General features: G+C 48.9%; 1 protein-coding gene and 1 long non-coding RNA gene across 2 annotated transcripts; both read right to left on the reverse strand.

The window, feature by feature from the left end:
- Positions 1 to 282: 282 nt before the first annotated feature.
- On the reverse strand, positions 283 to 7,736 carry LOC139600200 (uncharacterized). Its single transcript, XM_071448208.1, has 15 exons — positions 7,712 to 7,736; positions 7,402 to 7,481; positions 6,547 to 6,588; positions 6,285 to 6,452; positions 4,863 to 4,865; positions 4,685 to 4,750; positions 4,419 to 4,565; positions 4,291 to 4,346; positions 3,252 to 3,314; positions 3,134 to 3,175; positions 2,980 to 3,039; positions 2,852 to 2,895; positions 1,247 to 1,359; positions 868 to 1,034; positions 283 to 696 (listed from the first exon to the last, which is right to left on the reverse strand). Exons 1-14 carry the CDS (start codon positions 7,734 to 7,736, stop codon positions 888 to 890), a joined length of 1,056 nt encoding a protein of 351 aa, XP_071304309.1. The 3' UTR covers positions 283 to 696; positions 868 to 887.
- A 2,165-nt stretch (positions 7,737 to 9,901) lies between these two features.
- LOC139594252 (uncharacterized) lies at positions 9,902 to 21,873 on the reverse strand. The gene is made up of 3 exons (XR_011680567.1): positions 21,751 to 21,873; positions 12,895 to 13,012; positions 9,902 to 10,962 (listed from the first exon to the last, which is right to left on the reverse strand). It is a non-coding gene; the product is annotated as an uncharacterized lncRNA (long non-coding RNA).
- Between the last annotated feature and the right edge of the window lie 998 nt (positions 21,874 to 22,871).

Consider the following 22,871-nt stretch of genomic DNA (forward strand, 5'->3'; position numbering starts at 1 on the left):
CAGAGAGTGTCTCCCCCCAGCCCAGGTGCCCTCAGTACCCTCGGGGCACACACAGAGAGTGTCTCCTGCCAGCCCAGGTGCCCTCAGCACCCTCGGGGCACAGTGGCTCCCCGCTCTCGGCCGTGTCGGGGCTGCCCCCCGGTGTCTGCCGACTCAGGACTGGCCGAGGGTTCCTGAGAGGCTCGCACAAACCCGCTCGGCCACTGATTGTGGTGGTGTTTGAGGGTCCCCAGGACGAGGGAAGAGACGAGAATCTTGACTCCACCTTTCAGAAGACTGAAGTATTATTTTATGATCTCTATTATATTAAAAGAAAATGAGATAGTAGAACTATACTAAAAGAGCAAGGAGACATCAGAAAGCTGGAAAGGAATGAATAATAAAAACCTGGGACTGCTCACAGCCCCGACGCAGCTGGACCATGATTGGTCATCAAGTAGACACTGCACAGGAGACCAATCCAAGATGCCCCTGTTGCTAAACCATCTCCAGCCCACACTCCACAGCCAGCAGATCGTAATTGGTTCCATTGCTGTTCTGAGGCTTCTCAGGTGAAAAATCCCTGCAAAAGGATTTTCATCAAACACGTCAGTGCCAGGTGATGGCACAGGCAGCATGGGCCGGCCGAGGTCACTGTGTCATCCCTGCCAGCCCAGGTGTCACGGCAAGGAGGAGAGAGTTCACCCTGTGCTCACCCTGTAATACAGAGCAATACAACACAACACACATATTAATACAAGATGATAACCTTTTTCTATTTTCATTACATGTGGATTTATTGTTACAGGAAACCCAAATCAACAAAAGCACACAAAAAACACCACTCATCTACCATTAACACCCCCTTCAGATGACACACGAAGTCACCATCCCTCTCATCACAACTGCTAAATTACACCCCAGCCATCATTGGTCCTCGGGAACGTGGTTTCCGGGAGCCTCAAAAAAATCCTCCTGCCTGACAAAAACCCCGGTCCCTGGACAGTCCGCGTCCAAACTTTGGTGATGAACGTCGCCTCACAGACCGACCGGGACTGAGGAAAAAAAAAAAACAGCTGGGGGGGCGGGGAACCCAGCTGGGGATTTTTTATTCTAAATTTAAAAATGAGTTGAAAAACTTGAAAAGCAAAAGTCACACACACAAGGTTAAATCCAATCAGCATGCGCTGACACACACAGAGACGAGCAGACGCAGACAGACACAGACACGTGCTCTCACACATGCTCACACGCTCTTCCCACTTACACGCTCGCTGCGGCCCTTACTCGAGACGCTGAAGAACGTGCTGCGACACATCTTCTGGCTGCGCTCCTTGACGTCAGTTGGTAGGTTCTGGGGAAATCGGTAGCCTTGGGGACCTGTGAGACGACAGGAAGCGGTCAACGAGTGGCTATCTGACAGCTAGGACCTGTCTCCACTCTGGACCAGTAAGTTTTCTACCCAAAATCCCATAAAAGACAGACGAACAGTAAAGTTTTTATAACTCTTCTACCTAACTGTGACTACGTGCCCGGGCAGGGCAGCTCCAACCATAAGTGGTACAATATAAGTACACACAACAATGTAAGTCGATGCATACAGTGCAAGTGTACATAGAGGGTAGGTACATACAGTATAAGCCAGCACAGGTACACACAATATAAGCCAGGACTTGAGATAACTCGCTGGAAGATGAATTCTTGAGTCCTATACCCTTGAGAAGATGGAACCTATAGAAGTACTGCAGTCACATGAGGAGAGTGTTAAGACGCTCCCTCTAGCAGTCCAAGAGAATGGCATGGAAAAAAAGGCACTACCAAAGAGAAAGAAGATGGATGAGAACATCTTCTCCCTTTGAGACAGGAATGTCTCAAAGAGTAAAAATGTAAAGATCCCAGAATAAGGGATATCCAGAAAGGAACGTGAGTAGAATACGGCCTATATGGCACAGAATAGTGCCGATAAAGCATCGAGACGTAACAAAGGCCTATGACATGGAAGACAATGGACACAGACATGGACGACATAACACAGACACGGATGACATAAGACAGAGACAAGTGGCAACTACCTGGCACTTTCCCCTTAGGGACCCGAGATGCCTAGCGCAAGATGAGCCAGAGGCTGATGATGCCAAAGGAGAGGAAGCCCTATGACGATAGCACGTGATGATGAAATGTAACTCGTTAAAAGAAGTTAGTGCCAAAGCAATTAAGAGGATGCTCGAGAGGCTCAGCAAGCCTAGAAAAGGAAGCCGATAGCCAGGTGACCGTGGCTATAGCTCCGGACCTGAAGGCGAGCTCCTCGGGGGAAACATCCGTGACGATGTTGAGTCGAGGAAGGTGGATGATGCAAAGTACACAAAAATGTGGAGATGGGTTGGAACTGCCCTGCCCGGCAAAGGCCCTGGCGAGGCTGAGGGGAAACCCTCTCCCTTTACTTCCAGAGAGCCCACCCCACTACAGACCTCTCCACTAAGCTGACATCAAATTGCCCTCTGTGATAGTAAAGGTTTTTCCCCTTCTCCTAACCACTGGCCCCGACACTTAGCTTTTGGAAAAGGAGCAGACAAAATCCATCCTCGGTCGGACGTGGATGTTGAAACGTGCTCCGTGTATGCCTCGGTGCTGTCGTTTCCAACCTTTGGCTACGAGGCTCCTCAGGGTACCTAAGACAAAACAGAAAAGGTGACTATTGCCGTCAAAAACAGTAACCCCCAGGGCTCCTCCGCACCACTGCCCTGGCCCACCTCAAATCTTGATTTGACTCCAGAGGGTGCCCAGAAGATACCTGCAAAAAGAAAAGGTACACGCTTAGCATGCTGCTGTGTAACGCTCGCCTATGAGTCAGCCTGCCTAAACCCCAACTCACCTGCCCTCCTCTGTTCCTTGGCGTGCCTAGGGCAGTGACAGCACCTGCAAAGAAACAAAGCAGAAAAGCATGCTGAGATACTGTGAAAACACAACCTCCCTAACCTGACAAGGATGCCACACTGATACCTTAAGCTGCACACACCTGGAATGGGCATGCTCGGCCAGGATAGATGGCAAGCGGACCACCTAAAAAAAAAAAAAAAGTGGAGATGCCTAGAGCTGCACCAGAAACTGAGACATCAGCAAAAACAACTGCTTCTGTACACTACTCAATGCTCACCTTGCCCACTCGGCCTTGACTGCTGCTCTCAGCCTTGACTTCCTAAAAAGAGAGACAAAGAAGACTGCTGTAACAGCCGTCATTTATGCTTCCTCTACAGAGACAAGCAGTGACTGACCTGCTCGGAGGAATCCCCTCACCCGGGATGGGATGCTCTGCCCTGGATTTTATCCTTCTGCACCTGAAAGAAAGTTAGGACAAAAGTCAAAGAGCTGCAGGATAACTTAAGAGCTCCAGATACCTTGTGTCCATCTACACATCCCACCTAGAGTCCAACTACACCCCACATTACAAACATCAAGTCCCCGGGACTTCTCCTACTGCACCAGGCTATGTGGCAGGGCAGAGCAGCTCCGGCACAAACGTGTGTGCAGACACCCGTGACATGGGACAGGACGGGACAAACAACAGGGACACAACAGGAACAGAAATCTCTGGGTAAGGAAAATGACAGCGAGGACCAAGAGGATGCAAAATTAGAAGACCGAGGTGAAACTGATGGCGGGCTGATGAAGTTCAGAGAACCCTGGAGGAACAAGATGCTAACTGAATGATTTATTCCAAGAACTGCAAAGATGGATGCCCGAGAATCCTACGGTCAGAAGCCTCTACCTGTCCCCACATTCTTACAAGTCCTAATCCATCATAACAGAACCTTGCAGGGTGCAGCTGTCCATACAGCTCAGAACAAGACCTGAAAAGACATCTGACCGGATGCTTCGAAAAAGAGTTGCCATTCTGATACCTGTCTGAGCTGCCGAGTTAAAAGTTCTATGGCATCGGTGCCAGGGCAAGGAACGCTGAGAGTACAGATACTAAGACTGATGCCAAGATTTCTGACAGGCCCCTCAAAGGGCTATGATAAAAGACATGAGATATCCAACAACACATAATACACAAAGGACAAGGGACACAATACACACCAGGACTGCTCTGCCCTGCTCACCTCAGCAGTGGGATCAAAAGTGAGATTTTGCTTTTATGGGGCCTAAGGGGCCGCTTCATGGACACTCCTCACCTCCAAAGCGGACTCAAACCACCCCCCTCCCAGTAATTCCCAAACCAGCACCCTGCTTTCATCCCCCCCGTGGGACGTAGCCCTCTACTTCTCTCTCAGACATCTGGGGATGCCGGTCTCAGGTGCAAAGAAAGGCCACCTCGTCAGCTGGGAAGCTCCTGCTGGCACCAGGCTGTTGTCTCTTAGACAGCTGTCCTAAAGAGAACCAAACATCAGTACCTGGTCTTGGCAGCCCCTCGGCCAAAACCCCACAAGTCTGCTACTCACCGTGCTCCTAAGAACGCTCAGCTGCTCGGGCCGCACGCTTCGGGCATGCTCAGAGACCAAGGCCGTCGTCACAGGGGGTGCCTGGGTTAAGAGGAGATGAGGTGATTTGGCACGGCTGAAACCTGAGTGGACCCTCGCTCCTCCCCCCTACTTCCGTGACTCACCGCAACTCCTCAGCACTTGCTGGAGGCCACCTGGATAGCACCTTCAAATAGAAAAGTACAGGGCTTCATCACCAGGTCCTGTAATGCATCCACAGGGCTCACATTTGCAGGAAACCCGGAGCATCGGCCGGTTGGTGACGGGGGCTTGGCATACCCTGAGCGGATTGCCTAAAGCGCACACACGAGAATGGAAGCTTAGAGCTGCAGCAGAAATTGAGACCTGAGCAATAACAACTACTTCTCTCCACTGCTCACCTTGACTGCTGGTACCCAGACTTACTTCCTAAAAAGAAAGACAAAGAACAGTGCTGTAACAGAGGCATCATTTACACTTCTGCTGCAGAGACAAATGGTGCCTCACCTGCACGGGGGAAACCCCTCACTCGGGATGGGGCCCTCTGGCACACATTTAATCCATCTGAATCTGAAAAACAAGTTAGGACAAGAGTCAAACTGTTGCAGGATAACTTAAGAGCTCCAGATATCTTGTGTCCATCTACAAATCCCATCTAGAGTCCAACTACACCCCACATTACAAACGCCACGTCCCCGGGACCTCTCCTAGTGCACCAGGCTATGCGGCAGGGCAGAGCAGCTCCGGCACAAATGTGTGCTGACACCCGTGACACAGGACAGACAGGACGTGACAGACAGGGGGGACACAACAGGAACAGAAAGCTCCTGGCAAGGAAAGTGGCTGCATGGACTGAGAGAATGCAAAAGGAGATGACCGAGGTGAGACAGATGGCAAAATGATGAGGCTCAGAGAACCCTGGAGGAAGATGCTGGCTGAATGATTTATTCCAAGAACTGCAAAGATGGATACCCAGGAGTCCTACGGTCAGAATCTTCTCCCTAACCTCGCATTCTTACAAAGCCTAATCCGTTGAAATGGAGCATTGCGGAGCACGGCTGTCCGTGCAGCTCAGAATAAGACCTGAAAAGCCACCTGACTGGATGCTTCCAAAGAGAGATGCAATTCTGATGCCTGTCGGAGCTCCCAAGTCAAAAGTTCAATGGCCTGGGTACCAGGCCAAGGAATGCAGAGATTACAGATGCTAACAATGATGCCAGGGTTTCTGCTAGGCTCCTCAAAGGCCTAAGGTAAAGGACATGACACATCCAACCACACAGAACACACAATAGACAAATGACACAGTACACACCGGCACTGCTCTGCCCTGCTCACCTCAGCACTGTGATCAAAAGTGAGACTTTGCTTTTATTTCCCCCCCAGGCCTAAGGGGCCGCTTCGTGGACACCCCCGTCTCCAAAGCGGACTCAAAAACCCCTCCCGGTGGGTCCCTGTCCTGCGCCCTGGTTTCATCCCCTCTGTGGGTCGTAGCCCTCTACTTATCTCTCAGGCATCTGGGGATGCCGGTCTATGTCAGGTGCAAAGGAAGGCTGCCTCGACAGCTGGGAAGGTCCTGCTGGCACTCTTGTTAAACAGCTTCCTGTTGTTTCTTCGTCTGCTCCAATAAAGTAAACAAAATATCAATGCATAACCTCAGCAGCACATTGGCCAAAACCCAACAATTCTGCCACTCACTCTTTTCCCAAGAATGCCCGGCTCCTGGGGCCACACGCTTCAGCTGCACTTGGAGGCTGACGCCATTGTCGTGGGGCACGAGGAGACGAGGTGATGTGGCGCTGCTGAAACCTGAGCGGAGCCTCGCTCCTCCTCCCTACTTCCCTGACTCACCACAACTCCTTGGCCATTGCTGAAGGCTGCCCTGGTGACACCTTTAAACAGAAAAGGCAGAGGCTTCATCGCCGAGTCCCGTGATTCTTCCCCAGGGTTCGGGAGAGCGGCAAACCCGGCGCGTCGGCCGGTTGGTGACTGGGGCCTGGCGTACTCCGAGTGGATTGCCTAAAGCGCAGAAACAGGAACAGATGCTTAGAGCTGCACCGGAAAGTGAGACTTGAGCAATAACAACTGCTTCTGCACGCTACTCAATGCTCACCTTGCCCAGCTCACCTTGACTGATGATGTCCAGCTTTACTTCCTAAAAAGAAAAAGAACAGAGCTGTAACAGAGTCACACTTTACACTCTCCCTGCAGAGACAAACGGTGACTGACCTGCTCAGGGGAACCTCCTCACTCGGGATGGGTGGATGGATTTTGCCCTGGATTTTATCCTTCTGCGTCTGAAAGAAAGCGAGGACAAACGTCAAAGGGCTGCAGGATATCTTCACAGCTCCAAACATCTTCTGTCTATCTAGGAATATCATCTAGAGTCCGGCAACACCCCACAAACTGCGTGTCCCTGAGCCTTGTCCTATTGCAGCAGCCTCTGCGGCAGGGCAGAGCAGCTCCGGCACAAACATGTGCAGACACCCGTGACACAGAACGTGACAAACGGGGGGACGTTAAACACGACACATTATGCTTGTGGTGAGGGTCTCGAGGGGAAAAGGCAAAAGGGACCCCAAAGACACAGTAGGTAACACGGTACACCGGACAACACGACGTGGACCGGAACTGCTCTGCCCTGCCCGCCTGCACGCTGCCATCAAATGTGGAGTCTCTTCCTTTAGCTGTCCTAAGAGGCCCCTTGGAGAAGATTGCTTTTCCCTCTGCTAATTTTTAAATCTGTCCCAAGAACTCCCAACCCACTACTCTCCCTTCTCCAGGCCGTGACCCAGACTTATCTTTTGGATGATCGGTGATGTGAATCCACGTTGCACCTGAAATGAGTCTGCCTCGGAGGGCCCCGTGATCGCCTGTTAGCCTCTCGGTCAGCTACAATAAAGAAAACCAAAACCAAAGTATAAGTAAAGAGTTATGTGGGCCAAATCCCAGCAAGTCAGCTACTTGCCCTCTCCTGAGTGTGCCTGGCTCCTTCAGGCTCCAGCTTCATCCTGATTCCAAGGCTGTGGCCTTTATTATCAGTGGCACCTGGGTTAGAGAAAAGCAAAGTTAAATGGCATTCCTGTGAGTGCAGTGGATGACCTTGTATGAGGAAGACATGGGAATGCCTCTGCTATGCTTCTGAAAAGCCCTGTGTGGGGGGGGCCTCAAATAAACACTCTTTCTCACCCTGCTGCCTGCAAACCCCCCTGCCCCCCAATAACTCCTAACTGGATACCTACTCACCCTCCCTCTCCCAGTCACAACCCTCAACTCACCTGAAGCCTCAATCTCAAACATCATTTTTAACACTGGGCAGATGCCTCCTGTGACATGATGAATCCGCTGAAAAAAGTATTGTGCTTGACACAACCTGGGATCTCTGGAAGCTGTGCACTTCCTAAAAACAATAAAAACACAAAACAAGAACAAAACCAGAAATTGCAAATGCACTTTACCACCCCTAAACACAAAACCCAAAATCGTCAACTTAAACACTCCCTGTATTCCATGCCATTTTCTTCACAGGATCTTCAAAGTCTCTATTGCTTTAGATGCCCAGAAACACCTGCTGAAAACAAGCTAAGCTGAAAGAGGCTCTTCACTGAAATAACAGGAGAGCTCTCACCCCAGCACACCCCAGAGAGGGAATGAAGCCCCTCACCAAAAGCTGGGGTTAATATACCCCTGATGGTGCCCGCCTCCCATTCCCATGATGCCTGGGAAAAGGGAGGGGGCTAATCCCACCAAATATAAAAGCCCTCAGAGCAGCTACAGCTGTTTGGCTCCTCTGACTCAAATTCAAAGGGAGTAAAGGCCGTGTTATAAAAGAAAGCTCTTCAGAAAAATAACAGTGCTTTCTTTTTTGACACAACTACTTGGAGCAGAAGAACAGAAAAATGGTAAGACATAAAGCATTGTGTTTAGGTAGCATACCTAGATAAATTGGGTAATTGGGTAATTTGCTGTTAACTTACATAATTATTCTGTGTTTAACAAAAGCCATCTAATAAATTAACACCCAAAACTCCAGCAGCCCAGCTGGCCCTACCAAATCTCTCTGTTGATACACACAGTAAACAAAACCAAAATCCCAGTAATACCTATCAGAAGTCTAGGAAAGAAACCTCATGAAATTAATCCTACCTCAAATACAAACCAACCCGTGCAGAAAGTGAGCTTCACTCAAAAAAACTATTTACACAGAGTTAATAAGACCAAGAAATAAAACAACACACCATCTACCACCAACAAATAGAACAGTGAAGGAAAAAAAACCCACGTTTTTTTCTTTTTTTTTTATTTCAACTAACTTGCTCTATTAGCTAGAACCAAAGATTTTGCCAGGGCTGTAACAACAACAACAACTTCTTTTTCTTCTTCTCCTTCTGAAATGTCCCTTCTCCTTCCCAAATTCCTTACAACTTCTGAGTTTAAATCCAAGCCAAAAGCAAAATTTGTGCACTTGTGAGTCTGGTGCTCCTGTCAGATTCTGTGTCTCACTCCACATCTTCTTACACTTTCAGTCTGAACGCTGTCCTGCCCTGATGGGTTTGACAGAAGAATTGGCACATGTTAAGAGAGCATTTCCCTCCCTCCCTGCCTCCCTCCCTCCCCAGAGCTGGTTTCCTTAGCGCATTTCAATCGATCCCAAGCCCGCAATGATGTGCGCTCACCTCAAGGCTCACAGCAAGCACGCAGCAGCTCAGGCTGACTTGGCTCCAGGGCTCCGTGCCTTGGATAGCTGAGAAAACTTCCGATGAGCCTCTGTTCCAAGACATTGGAATGCAAACTCAGCTCCGTCTCAGCGACTCGGTGGGAGGCAGGAGCACATCCGGCTGAGCCACAAAAAATCCCTTCTTGGGCGGCTGCACTCTGCCGGAAAGGGGAAACACGTGCTAGTGAACAGCAGCTCAGAAACAATTCTTTTCTAATGTTATCTGCTCTACTTGACTGCTCGCTAACACAAGTCTCATTTTACCATCGCAGGGAGAAGGCTGTAGGAAAATGTCTGATGAGCAGCCACAAAAGGCCTCGCTCCCTGCTACACAGCCTGCAACAACCTCGGCAGAGCGGAGCAGCCAAATCACCGCACTCTCCTTGCCGTGGGCAAGGGTAGAAGATGACTGGGGGAGGCACATAAAAAGAAGGGAAACGCTCCTATAAATGCACAGCCATTTGCTTTCAGAAGCCCAGAGTTCAGGATCTTCTCTAGGAAGCCAGACGTGACATGATATTTCTAAGATTTTCTTCTTCATCGAAGGAAATGTACGTACATACACACTCTTACAAACGTACCTACGGTTTTGGGTTTTTTTTTCTTCTGAAGCTCCAAGGATTTCCCACCTTGATTCATTCAGAAGAAACGGCCCCTGTGACTCAGGTCAGAAGGGCGGCCTGCATTTTTGATCACGACAGCTTTTGGCTTTACCCTGTGAGCAGGAGCAGCAAGAGCTGAGGCTCAGCAGAGGCTGACCCCGGCCAGCCCCTTCCTCCCTTCCCTGTGTGTCACAATGACTTCCAGGCAGAAGGATGCAAAGCAGGTTTGTGTCTTTTCTCTTCAGTGCCAAGAGGTAAAAGATGTAGGCTTTGAAATAACTAATGACCCTCTCTTGGAACTCTCCCAAGGACAGTTTGAAAGCAAAGACAGAAGATTGCTGCTAAATCCATATGGGATAAGGATGAGAGCAGCAAGGATCCGAGGCCAGCAGCGTTGCCAGGCAGTGTCACGTCCCTGCCACCTTGTGACAAGGCACACAGCTGCAAAGCCCCAAAGCCTGCAAGCCCTGCAGCTGCCGCACGGATGGACCTGGTTCCCTTCCCAGGTGCCCAGAGGGACACCCGAGGGCAGGTGTCGTCCCCCGCCCCCCGAGGGCGCACCCAGAGCCCCGGGCAGGGACGGAGTCACTGACGGCTCTCTGGGGTCGAGACCCTCCCTGCAGGTGACACCGGCTTGTCCTCTCCCTGTGGCACAGGGACCTCCAGGCTCTAGGACCAGCCTCATTTTGTCAGCATCCAGGTGCTGTGCTAGAGCCAGAGGGGTCAAGGCTTTCCAGAACCATAGGATCCTTGCGGTTGGAAAAGCCTTCTAAGGACATCGAGCCCAGCTGCTGCCCCCCCAAATCAGGTCCCTAAACACCACATCTTGACATCCTTGACATGTCTCCAGGCATGGGGACTTCCCTGGGCAGCCTGCTCCTCTGCCTGAGCACCCTTTCAGTGAAGAAATTTTCCCTCCAATCCAATCTAAGCCTTCCCTGCTGCAAGTTGAGGCCATTTCCTTTGGCCGTGTCACTTCTTACCTGGGAGACCTCGGTACTTCAACCTTACCTGCTCCTTTCCCTAGGCGGTCTCTGGCTTGGCCGGAGGAGAGGAGAAACACTCCCACCACAGGAATGGCAGCTCAGGAGGTCCCACACCAAGGCCAGGGGGAGCAGCCGTCCTCGCCAGAGCTCGCACGTCCCTTCTTCTCAGAGATTGGCTCTGCTTTTCCTCCCGGGCAGATCTCTGCTGAGTGCTTCACACTTGCCTGTTTGGAGGAGGGGGGGAAAAGAGGTTAGCCAAGTTTTTTATCCAGACTTAGCTGCTGGCTTTGCCTCCTCCTGACTTCCTTCTGCTAAGAAAACAGCTGCCTTTGGACTTCTAGGGGCAACTTGCACGTCATGCCTGAAAAGGAACTACAGAAAAGCGCCTCATTTATAAAGCCTCAGCCAAGAAGACAGATGCAGCTGCAGCTTCGCCATGCCCACTGCCTGCAGAGCCGGCAGGCACCAGGCCAGCTCTGCTCCTCCTTCAAGTTGTTCCCAAAGCTGCTGGAAGAACTGAAGGCTCCTTTGGCCTTCCATTGCTCGGCTTGTCCCGAGAAAGAGCTTTGAGTGTTGTTACCCCTCCAGAAAGGAAGGGCCTTTCTGTCTCACACGCTCGGTGACACAAGGCTACGCAGCCTCTGCTCCAGGTGGGAAGGGCTTCCTTCCTCCTCTGGCACCTGGCTGGCACAGGGCACAGGTTGCTCTGAGGTCCTGGGGCTGCCCCATCGCTGCAAGTGTTCAATGCCCGTCGGTGCTCTGCGATGAGGCTCTGAGCAAGCTGCTCGATGGAAGCACGTCCCTGCCCACGGCGGCAGCAGCCTTGGAATGAGGTGATCTTTAGAGCCCCTTGCAACCTGAATTCTTCCATGATTCTGTGAACTGAAAAAAGCGGGGAAAGAAATCTGTAAAGGTCACTAAATGCATAAAAGCACATCCCCATCAGCACATTTTTGAATGAAAAGTGTATTTACAAAGAGGGAAAAGTATTCTATGTATCTGCTCTTGCTACCTTTCAGGTGTAATTATAGCTATCACGTCAAGTTTTAAAATATTTTCTTTTGAAATAATAAGCAGTGTTCAAATTTTACCATTTTTACACTATTGCAGAAGTAAAAATTGCTGACAGTCAGGCCATGTCATTCTTTATGGAGCAGAGCCATAATGATAGAATTTCTGGGACAGCAATTTTACAGGATATCATGCCACAGAGAGCACCAAATTCCAGATCAGTTGTCAGTTCAGCTCCTCCACATCAGAAAGCTAAACTAGGACAAGACAGCCTCGGGGTTCACAAATGGCAAGGCAGTAAGAGCCACACCTTAATAATATCATGACAATTGCCACAGATCTGTCACCTGATCTGTGGCAGCACAGCACCCTGGCCAAGGGGAAGGTGTCCCTGCCCAGGACAGGGGGTGGAACCAGGTCGTTTTTAAGGTCCCTTCCAACCCAAACCATTCCATGGTGTGACCCAACAGGAGAGTTGTAAGGGAGAAAAATGCTGAATTCCTTTGGAAGGATAATGTTTTGGCTCTCTAGTAGCAGGCTTGTGTTGGCAGGATGGTTTTGCTCTTGCACTGACCTCGGCTGAAGGCGTCTCACCATGCAGAGAGCGGTAACAGCCGGGTGCACACGCTGTTCTTGGGCAGATCACACGGGGCCAGAGAGCCCCCAGCAGTTCCAACAGTGACAGGAGCGGGTGCTCCTCCCCACATCTGGAAATATCCATCGGGGATTTTTCCAGCAGATGGCAACAGGAGACCAGTGTGTACTGCAAGGCCAGGCTTTGCAGGCTGCCTCAAGCCTGCCTGGGCTGTACCCAAAGCAGCTCTTGGGTCTGCTTCTCCTGCTCCTGCTATTGAGCCTAGCTGGTACCCCAGGGCATGGTCACTGGAATATAGGAATAAATCAGCGCTGCAGGAAACTGCACCACAAACTCTGCAGCTCTTGCTGTGTTTGCAGGGCTTAAAACACACCTGGTGCATTTGAAACAGATGAAAACTATGGCTCCCCCTAAATAAACATGATTTCTTCCCCTAGATATCATTTTGAAAAATAATACTTCAAGGGGTGATCAGAATAGGAGCACAGACAAACACAAAGAATAAAAATGACAGTCTTTGATGCTTTATCAAAAGGTGTGTCTGCCCTACCATGTCTGGGAGCTGGACCCAACTTTGCAGCACATTCTTGTCATTGCTTCTGAGCCATCTTCACCAGCCGCTCTCGTGGCATTTGCCATGCCATTTGCAAAGTACAATACCAGTGAACCTGGAAGACAAAACACAAGATCAATTTACAGCTGGACGTTCAAATCTTTTTCTCCAAAATGCAATCAATGTGCAGCTTTCCCCTTAAGCTGAAGTACGGGCCAAATTCATAGAATTATTCAGGTCAGAAAAGCCCTTCAGGCAGTGAAAATGAGCATTTAGGTGTGGTATGAAGCTTGGGTAGGCTGAAGAGGCCGTAAAAGTCACTTTGGAAATTACAAATAAAAAATGGAAGCAATTAATTAACAATGAATCCTGCGGAATTAACAATCCGCATTATTAATAATTAATTAATAATTAACAATCCCCTGCGGAAACACCACAAGGGACAGCTCGCAGGGGAGATGCCTGACAGCCAAAGCTGTGCTTCAGTGGCATCTAAGGTGGCAATTTTGCAGAGTGCCTGTACACAAGGTTGTTGTCACTGTGATCAGTGAGCGGTGGCCACCCCAGAGCAGGAGGTGTTGTGGCTCACAAGAGCTGGCTGTAAAAAACACAGGTTACTGTCCCCAGGCACATCCCGGCGGTGTGGCAAAGGTGACGCTGGTTGACATTACTGTTGGGTTTGCTGAAGTGGGCAGCTGCTCAGTCCTCCTCACTTCACTGATGCTCCCAGTTGTGGTGCAGGTGAATGGCACCGCTGGGCTGTTCTTCGCCTCCCTGGCTATTTTCTGTGCAGGGAACTGCAATGCCATTGCAACTTTTCTGCTCTCGCATAATTCTTCCAGAGAAAAACAGGACCTTGAGGGGGAAAGTGCCTTGTCCCTGTCCCAAATCGTTTGTCACTTGTGGCACACTTCCTGTACGTGTTATCTTCACGTTAACTCTGTTTACAAGTGCTATGAATAAACCCAAATCCAACTGAGAAAGTTCCTCTTTGCTCACATTTCAGTACAAGGCTGGAACTATCACCTTGCAAAGAACTTTCCTCTACCAGTGCTGGATGCAAAAGCAAAAAGCCAGCCTAGGAATGCCTGCCATACTCCAGCACACAAAGCTGCTGCTGCTGCTGCTGCTGCTTTTAATGGCTTAGGCTGAGGGCTTTTCTGTTCTTCTTTTGCTCTGCTAATGGGAAGGACTGTGAGACCTCTTTGAACTAGCTACAGATATGAAAGATTTAGTAAACAAGTATTCTTCATCCCATTTCTCTTAAGAGTTAGTCCTGACAGATGTCTTCTCCCTCCTGAGGTTTAGACTATAGTTTGATTTTTTTTTGTTTTCCCCTTTTTTTACCCCTTTAGCCCCTGAAGCATTTCCCACCATGCTGGGCAAAGGCCCAGCAGTAATTAGACTGACTGAACACTGGAAATGTAGACAAAAGAAAAGGCTGGAAGTTACTGTTGCTCTCCAAGCTGGCACTGCCCCGACAGCCCACATTTCTGAGAGTACCTGTGCCCTCTGGGTGTGTGCAGACCGTGGGTGCTGCAGCAGCCTGGAGCTGCAGGCTCAGATATCCACAGCGAGCTCCTGGATCCTGCAGGACAAACCCACCTCTCTCTCCCTGCTGCTCCCGTGCTGTGCCTGTGGAGCAGGGAGGGAAGGAGAGGCACACAGGTTAACACAGTGGCAGTGCACAAGCTGCCAGGTGTCACCCATCTGACCTGCACCAAAGAGGAAATCTTATTTTTCAAAACTTCCCATCATGCCACACAAAACACTGAATCCTTCCAAATCTGGAAGGGAGAGCCTGGCATGATGCCCCCCAGGTCATATCTTGCATAAAGAGTTCTTTTTCTCCTGCACAAGGCTCCATATTCTACTTCTACAGATAAAGAAATATCTATAGAAACTATAGCTATTCACTAAGCGACCTTCAATCCTAGCAGCCAGGCCTCTGGATGACTGTGCTTAACTCCTGCTTAGCTCAGGCCCTCTCCCCATTCCTCAGGCTCCAGAAACCACTGAAACTCCCACGTTTTCCTGGTGGCTGCCTGCTTGCAGCTGCCCTCCTCTCAGACACGGGGTCACTGCCAGGCTCCCTAGTGCACAGGGTGCAGCAGCCTCCACGGGAGCACTCCTCTGGTTGAGAGTGATTAAAAGCCGGGGGGAACACAAGGTGAGCGATACCGTGGCTCTGAAGGTGCAAGAACCATTGCCCTGGAGATGTGGCGGTCACCTGGCTCATGCTGAGCACGCTCCCTGGCCGCCTCACCGGCGTGTTCAGCTGGAGAGATCCATTCCCACGCGTGGGCTTGGTCCATCTCTGCCCCTGCTGTGAGAAGGGGCTCTGGGGGGATGCCCCTGCCTGCTCAGCACAGGCTTCACACACTCTGCCATCAGCAGGGGCAGCCTTTGGGGCCACACCAGCCTGGCACAGGGTGAGTGAGCCATTCTCACAGTGTTAGCATCACCACTGATGAATCCTCAACTTGAACCCCACATTTCACCAGAGCAGTTCTTCCCAAATTTTCTGCTAACAGCTGTACAGTGCAGCTCCTCTGCTGTTTCCCAGCTACAGATGTGTGCCAGCACAGAAATAGCAGTGTATTTTTTCCTCAACATCTCTCCAATAAACACCTTTTGGCTGTAATATTGACATTGTCGTGACTATTAAGTCATTGGAGACTCATCCATGCTAAAATGAAATAAACCCCCTACTTTGAAGCACTCAATTCTCTACCAAAGCAAGTGTTTTACTGCTGTGTACTTGGGCATTCTGGGCAGCTTATTTTCATTCAGAAAAATCAAATGAGCTTTCCCAGTAGAAAACCCCTCTCCAGCAGCAGAGGATATGCTGGCACTAGTGTAATTAGAGACATCAGGAATCAGGTAACACCACCAACACCGCTTTATCTTTATCAACTGAAAAAAACCCCAGTTAAGTAAATGCCTTAAAAAAGTTAAAGCTGCTGAGGTTAATGCATTGTGGGGGTTGAGTGCACTTTGTGTGGTAAATTTATTTGCCAGGTACAGCATGAGCACAGTAAACCATGATGTTTGTCTGGAATTCATGAATATTCAGTTCTGGGCAGCTCTAAGAACCAGACTGAGTTAGGACACAGTACATGGTAGTGTAATTTGTTGGAATAAGCTTGTCTGCTGGAGAAAAACGTTTTGAAAGATTTTGGATGTTTGAGTAAAGAGCTGGCAAAGTCTGCAATCCAATTCCCATCATGAGGTAACCTATCATCACACACTGGCTCCCAGAACAAAATCTGGCAGATCTGGAGTTTACCACATTATGTCTCCCAGTCTGCTCTCGTAGCCTTTCCCTTCCTCAGCCTCGGAGGCTGTGTGGTGTTTTCCGGGCAATGCTGAGAAAACAGAACGCTTTGCCGGCGTGCTCCTTACTTTTGGTTATTTTTAAATCTCCACAAAAGCTCCTGCTTTCTTCTGTAGCCAATGCCTCTTGTTTATGGAAGCAGTTCCAATTTATTTTCTATAAGGAAAAAAAATCTGCTGCCTCGAAAGCACTGCAATATCCACATTGTTCTCCTGCATTGTTTTCCTTATAAAAAAGGAATTCTTTGGAGCTGCAGAGGCATTGAGTCGCCTCCACTCACTCTTTTTTAACCCCTCCCAGCTCTCAAACAGTGCCTTTCAGGCAGTGACCTTTCCTTTTGGTGAAGGCCAGCCTGTTATTTTGGGTTGGATTTCCCTGCCGATTGTTCTGCGCTTCCTCCTGCGCTGCTCCGCGGCCCGGCCGCTGCCCCGTCCCCGCTCCCAGGGGGATACCCAGGGTGAGCACCACCCTGTGCTCCTCCCTCCAGCCCTGCTGCGCTTGGGGCCTGGCTGTAACCACAGGGAGAGCCCTGGCAGCCTTTCCCATCTCCACACTTCTGATAACAGCCACGAATGATAAAGCCCTAGCAGCAGTGGCCATTTGGACACGTGGCTACAGCATAACCATCCTTCAGGAGCTCAGAAATGCACAGCAGCTTCCTACAACTGCTCTCGAGGAGCTTTGCCCATGGCTGTCATGGGAGAACACACATAAACCCCTGACCTTTCCTGGTGAAACAGCTGATCCACTTCTCTGCATGGGAATAAACACCTCGTTCATATTCTGTGACAGGAATTACTTGTCACCCTGTATATTCTCCTTCTTGTAACAAGCTTTTCCTTAATGTTACAAACCTCTGGGAAGGACATGCAGAACCCATCCCTTTTCTCATAGTACCTCTGCAGGATCTGAACCACTTTGGGTCACTGTAAAATGCTGAACCCACAAGCAAAAAGCATGAGACACAAGTAAGATTCAGGATGAGCCTTGAAATCAGCCAAAACCTCGAACGTAATCTTTAAATGGAATCTTGGCTACCTGAAGGAGGAGGTGCAAAGTCCACCCACTCCAGGGTTTTTTTGAAACAGCCAAGATGCAAAATCCAGATTCACTGTGCTGAAGGATGTCATCTCGATTTCTAGATGCTGACGCTGAGCCTGGCAACAAGTCCTGTCAAAAATAAACTGGGACATCTCAAATACACTCAGCAGAATGTATTTCCTTTCCATGTCCATCTTGAGGACTGCTGCAGGCCTAGGAATCTGGAGCTCTGAGCAGACAGGCTTTGTTTTTAGGAGCAACATGTTCTGCTGCATTCATAAGAAAATGTTCTCAGAAATTCCAGCTCAGCAGCTCCTTGTTTTGGCCTGATTTTGGGATGGAACCTGAGGGGAAGAGATGAGGTTTCTCGGTGGCTCATGAACTTGAAGTGCTGCTTTTCAGCCAAAGCCCGTCTAGACCCTGCCCTCAACTTGCATGTACAAGGCACAGAGACAATAAGTGGAGTTTTCCAAATACTCATGTAATTTTCAAGTTGTTTATATTTCAGAATTCAAACTGAGACAAATTGTATTTCTTTACCCAAAATATTTGTAAAATTTTTCACTTCTGTTTCTTTCCCAGTAATAGTTTCCATCTGCCACTGACTGCATGGAAAACTTCAATATCAAAATTTTAAGAAATGCTTATCTATTTTTACATCTATTTAGTAATTTTACAAACTTCAGATAAAGGAGAAAAAAAGATGATTCTAATATAATCTTTTTTCTTGTACTTACTTCATTGAGAGGTGTGATAGGAAGCTGAGATCCTGTGCTAGCCAAACTTTTAATGCACTACACTAACAATATAGGTAAAGCCTTGAATAATTTGAAAAATAATAAAATAAGTGGGTACAAAAAGGAGAAAATGACCCTCCCACCAAACCCTTCAACACTGGCAAACACCTACTGTCTTCAGAAAACAGAGTGTGAGACAGAAGGAAGGTGACAAAAAGGAGAAAAGACAACATCTAAAATTTCAAAATGTTTCCTGAAGATTGAAACAAGATGAAAATTTATACTTAAGGAAAATATTTTGATGCACCAAATATTTTTCATACAAAAGTCTCTGTTTTGCAGGATAAATGTCTAAGACACAAATGCTGGCCATCTGTAAGAGCAGCAGTGAGTGAGGCAGCAAGATGGACAAGGTGTGGTGGCAAACTGCCTTGGCACCCTCTGGAGGGCTGCACTGCAGGGAGCTGGCCCTGGGCCCAGAAGCAGCAATGCCACATTTGTGTTGTGAGAAATGCAAGGTGCACAGGCCTGGGAAAGGCCCTCTTCTGGTGTCCACACTGCCTGCTCCAGAACTGCTTCAACCCCACATTTCTCACTGCAGCCAGGATGAAACATTTCCTCATCTCTATTTCTGCTTAGAGGGAAATCACTTTCTCCTCCTTGTGAGTAATTTGGGCTACAAATGCAGCAATGAATATGCTACCTAGTAGGAAAAAGGGAAATAAATATGTATAAGTGGCTCTCCTGCTCTTTGTGTGGGCTCGTGTGTGCCTGAGCACAGGCACACATAAATACACACATATCTTATGCCTACAGAATATCTGTGTGTGTTCAGTGGCTCGGTTCCAGTGCAGCTACAAACACCCGTGCTCGTTAGAGGAAACTGTGTGCTTCTTACTTGAAACCTCTCTGAAACCTCTAAAAACATAAAGGCACTTGCCTCACACAAAGCACCTCCCCTGAGCTGTTTTATCAAGCACTGTTTATACTTGGAGTGTACGTGACACTGCTCACTTGAGACACCATCATCCCAAAGTCCTCCAAAGCTTATTCCAAACTATCTGAAAAAGACTATTAACATTCTTCTTCAACCAGTCTTTTAGCCAGTTCTGAACACATCTCCTCACCCACTCTCCGATCCCTCTCCCCAGAGCACGTCTATTCATCCCACTCACGAGAAGCAGATTGACCTCTGTCATCTCACCTTCCACTGCCTCGGTGATGCACGGCGTGCTCAGAGGGGGGACAGCCACCTGTGCTGGCAGGGACAGAGGCGGGACAGCCACCTGTGCTGGCAGTGACAGAGGCAAGACAGCCACCTGTGCTGGCAGGGACAGAGGCAGGACAGCCACCTGTGCTGGCAGTGACAGAGGCAAGACAGCCACCGGTGCTGGCAGGGACAGAGGGGGGACAGCCATCTGTGCTGGCAGTGACAGAGGCAGGACAGTCACCTGTGCTGGCAGTGACAGAGGCAAGACAGCCACCTGTGCTGGCAGGGACAGAGGCAGGACAGCCACCGGTGCTGGCAGTGACAGAGGGGGGACAGCCATCTGTGCTGGCAGTGACAGAGGGAGGACAGTCACCTGTGCTGGCAGTGACAGAGGCAGGACAGCCACCTGTGCTGGCAGGGACAGAGGCAGGACAGCCACCTGTGCTGGCAGTGACAGAGGGGGGACAGCCACCTGTGCTGGCAGGGACAGAGGGGGGACAGTAACCCTGTGCTGGCAGTGACAGAGGCAGGACAGCCACCTGTGCTGGCAGGGACAGAGAAGCTCAGGCAGAGGACATGGATGCTGTGGCTTGAAAGGAAGTTGGGGCTATTCTGATTTACACAGATCTTTAATGCTGAGGACTTTTTGAGAACTAAAGCTGAATTACAAACTGCTCAGAGCTCCCCGGCAGCTGTCTCTTTGTTTTAAAATGAACGACTGTCTTTACAGAATCTGAGATACCTGCTGAGTGATTGCATACCCACACACATGGCACAAGATCTGCCCCTTCCCTGCACCCCTGACAGTGTCAGTGCCATTCTCATGCCCAGCCACCTCCGTGGGCCCACTCCAGACGTGAGCTGTGAGAAATGCAGCTGTTGAATGACAGGAAAGTGAAGGAAGTGATGTGGGGGGCACCTCTTTCCAGCACTTCAAACACTGTTCAAACAGTTCTGCTTCTTCTGCCTGTCTGTCCCTCTCTCTTTTTATTTTTTTTTCACATTTAGGCTTTAGTGTCTCTCTCTTTTCCCAGGGGTACATGTTAAAGGAAGTTCAAACAATCATCAGGCCATGTGTTATATCAGGCCATTTCCATGGTATTCCAGCCTTACTTGAAGAGATGATGTATTTGATAGCTTTTAGCTAGGCTCTATCACTCTAAATTTCCCCCTTCTTTCCCACTTTGCACTTATGATTTGTGATGGGCAGATCTCAAAAGATGAGAAACTTGGCTTGGATAAGCAACCCTCTGTTTGAAGTTTGCATTTCAATTTGCAGCGGTGGGGGTCACTGCAACCAGCCTATGAATGACCTGCCTGAGATTCATGGGATTTGAATGACCAGAGACTTTGGCATATTTAAGAAGAGGAACAAGCTGTTAGCTGTATTTCCAGCTAGCAGAGCTACCTTGCCCCAGAATCAAACAGACCAAGGGCATTTATTGATTTTCACTTGCATTAGGGGAAATAAATCAGAGCTGAAGGCATCAGAGGATGGTTTGACTTTGGAGCAGGACTCAAATGCTGTATCCCATGTAAAGGCCTTTGGATGCTCTGGCCAGACAAGGGGCAGGGCAGAGATGAAAGCTGTGAATGCTTTACAGGTGCTGTCCTTTGAGACAGTGAAACGTGTGTACTGCCCAGCTGTACCAGTGACTGCAAGGACAGCCCAGTGCTGTCCTCTGGGCTGCAGAGTGCACTCTTGGCTCACCCTCCCTGGGAGACTCTGTCATTGTTACTGGGAAAACCTTAACTGCTCTTCACTGACATTTGGCACCACTTTGGAATCAACTTTCCACAGAGATAGATCAACTACAAAATTGGCCTTGACTGGATTTTCTCACTGAGAATGCAGACAGTAGATGAAAATCAAAGTCTAATCCTGTTGCCTGCAGTAGCAAAGCACAAAACAATGCCTATCTGGGATGTAGCATCTCTCTTTTTATTTATCTATTGTATGTCTGTGTCTGAGACAAGTATGTTCTTGCTCTGTTTCCAAGCAGAAAAGCAGCACAGCAAATACCTCTGATGAACAAAACAAATGTATCTACTTTTTTGGTAAGGTTTTACATCAGCTAAAAAGAAATCTGGTTACAGACAACAGGAGGGTCTGACTGAAACTGGGTGGAGGGTTGATGGAATTTTGGTTTGTCAAAAAAAGTTCTCATCAGGGAGCTCTGAGGGTTATAAGCAGGAGACAAAGCAGTTCACAAGTTTTTTAGCTCAATTTTTGCAGACCTGACAAGTCTAGCTGTAAGCATTTTGGGGCAGGAGCTGGGTGAACATGACTGATACTGGCCACAGGTATCTAAAATGGCAACACAAAGGAAATAATTTCTCCAGTGCCAGCAAAATGGGCACTGAGCTCTTTGGAAGGTCTGGCCTGAGAGAACACTACAATATAAAAACAGAATGGTTTCCTCCAATGGGTGGTACGAGGCTTGGGGCAGGAATGTTTGTGGAGCACTCAGCCCTGGGATGAAAAGGTGCTGTAAAAGTTCAAAGTGTTATTGTCATGGCATACTTACTCAGCAAGGCAGGATATCAAAGGCTTGCTCCTCCCAGCTGGCTCGGCCTTATCTCAGGGAACGGCTGGCGGGTGCTGGTGGCTCCCAGGGACTGCTGCTGACAGAGGAGTGAGGGCACTCCTGCTCTGGCACCTCCTGCTCCTGCCAAGCTCCAGCTCCTCCATCCATGATCCATGCTGCTTTTTGGTGGGTGCTGGTGGCTCCCAGGGACTGCTGCTGACAGAGGAGTGAGGGCACTCCTGCCAAGGCTCCAGCTCCTCCATCCATGCTGCTTGGTTCCCAGAGAAAGCCTGGAATGAAAACACAGAGCTCTGGCACCTGGCTAATGGAGGCACTCAGTAAGGCTTCCACTCACGATGGCAGCAGTGGGAAATAATTGATACAAATTGCTCCAGGCATTCAAGGCTGCTGGTCCCCCTTCCCACAGGCTATTTCTAGGCCCAATTAGGCAGATGAAGTGACACCAGAATTAACTTGGGTAAGTTAATTCTGATGTCAAATGTGTGGGCTTGCCTTTTTTTCTTTTCTTTTTTTTAATGCTTTTCTTTAGATATATGGCAAATTTCTGAATTACAAAAAGCAAATAAAGGGATTTTTTTCTTTTCCCCCTCCTCTACTAAGTGATGTTCAGGCACTGAAAGACTTGCTCACTGCAAAACCACTTTGGGCTGATTGCTGGGGAATTTCCTCTCAACACCTTAAACACAGAGCAAATAACAGAATATGAAATAACACATGTTCTTGGCATCAGGCTGCACCACAGCTCCTCCGGGTCTGTCGCAAAGCAAAGCCTACCAACCCACTCACCAGAAGATCAAATACAATTAACTAATTCATGATATAAATATTTTGGGTGGGGAGATATGAATTGGCTTATCTCTATTATTGTTATCATTATTATTAGCTGCTGTTTGCTGAGACGGAGTTTTTCAAAGCCTTCTTTCACGTTAAGGAGCCCAAATTCCCAAGTTAAATCCCACCCTAAATTTTATGGTGATAGCTTTTGCAAGCTACTGGGGAGCACAGGCAGGGAGGGAGGTATAACTGGTGAGATAATATTCATGGCTGTTATTACCAGAATTTATGGACAAGCTACTCCTGTGCTATTTGAATGTAATTCA

Source organism: Agelaius tricolor, unplaced genomic scaffold, assembly GCF_023055355.1.
Source record: "Agelaius tricolor isolate 1412-34295 unplaced genomic scaffold, bAgeTri1.0.p SCAF_1, whole genome shotgun sequence".
In the NCBI taxonomy this organism is placed as follows: Eukaryota; Metazoa; Chordata; class Aves; order Passeriformes; family Icteridae; genus Agelaius; species Agelaius tricolor.

Bases quoted from the DNA above. Each gene is read 5' to 3' on its own strand.
- LOC139600200 (XM_071448208.1), bottom strand. From the start codon at position 7,736: ATGATGTTTGAGATTGAGGCTTCAG. The intron at 2,896-2,979 runs GTATCAGTGTGG...GTTTCTTTGCAG, and splicing joins CCAGGTGTGTGCAGCTTAAG to GTGCTGTCACTGCCCTAGGC. The intron at 1,360-2,851 runs GTGAGTTGGGGT...GTCGTCTCACAG, and splicing joins CAAGGAACAGAGGAGGGCAG to GTCCCCAAGGCTACCGATTT.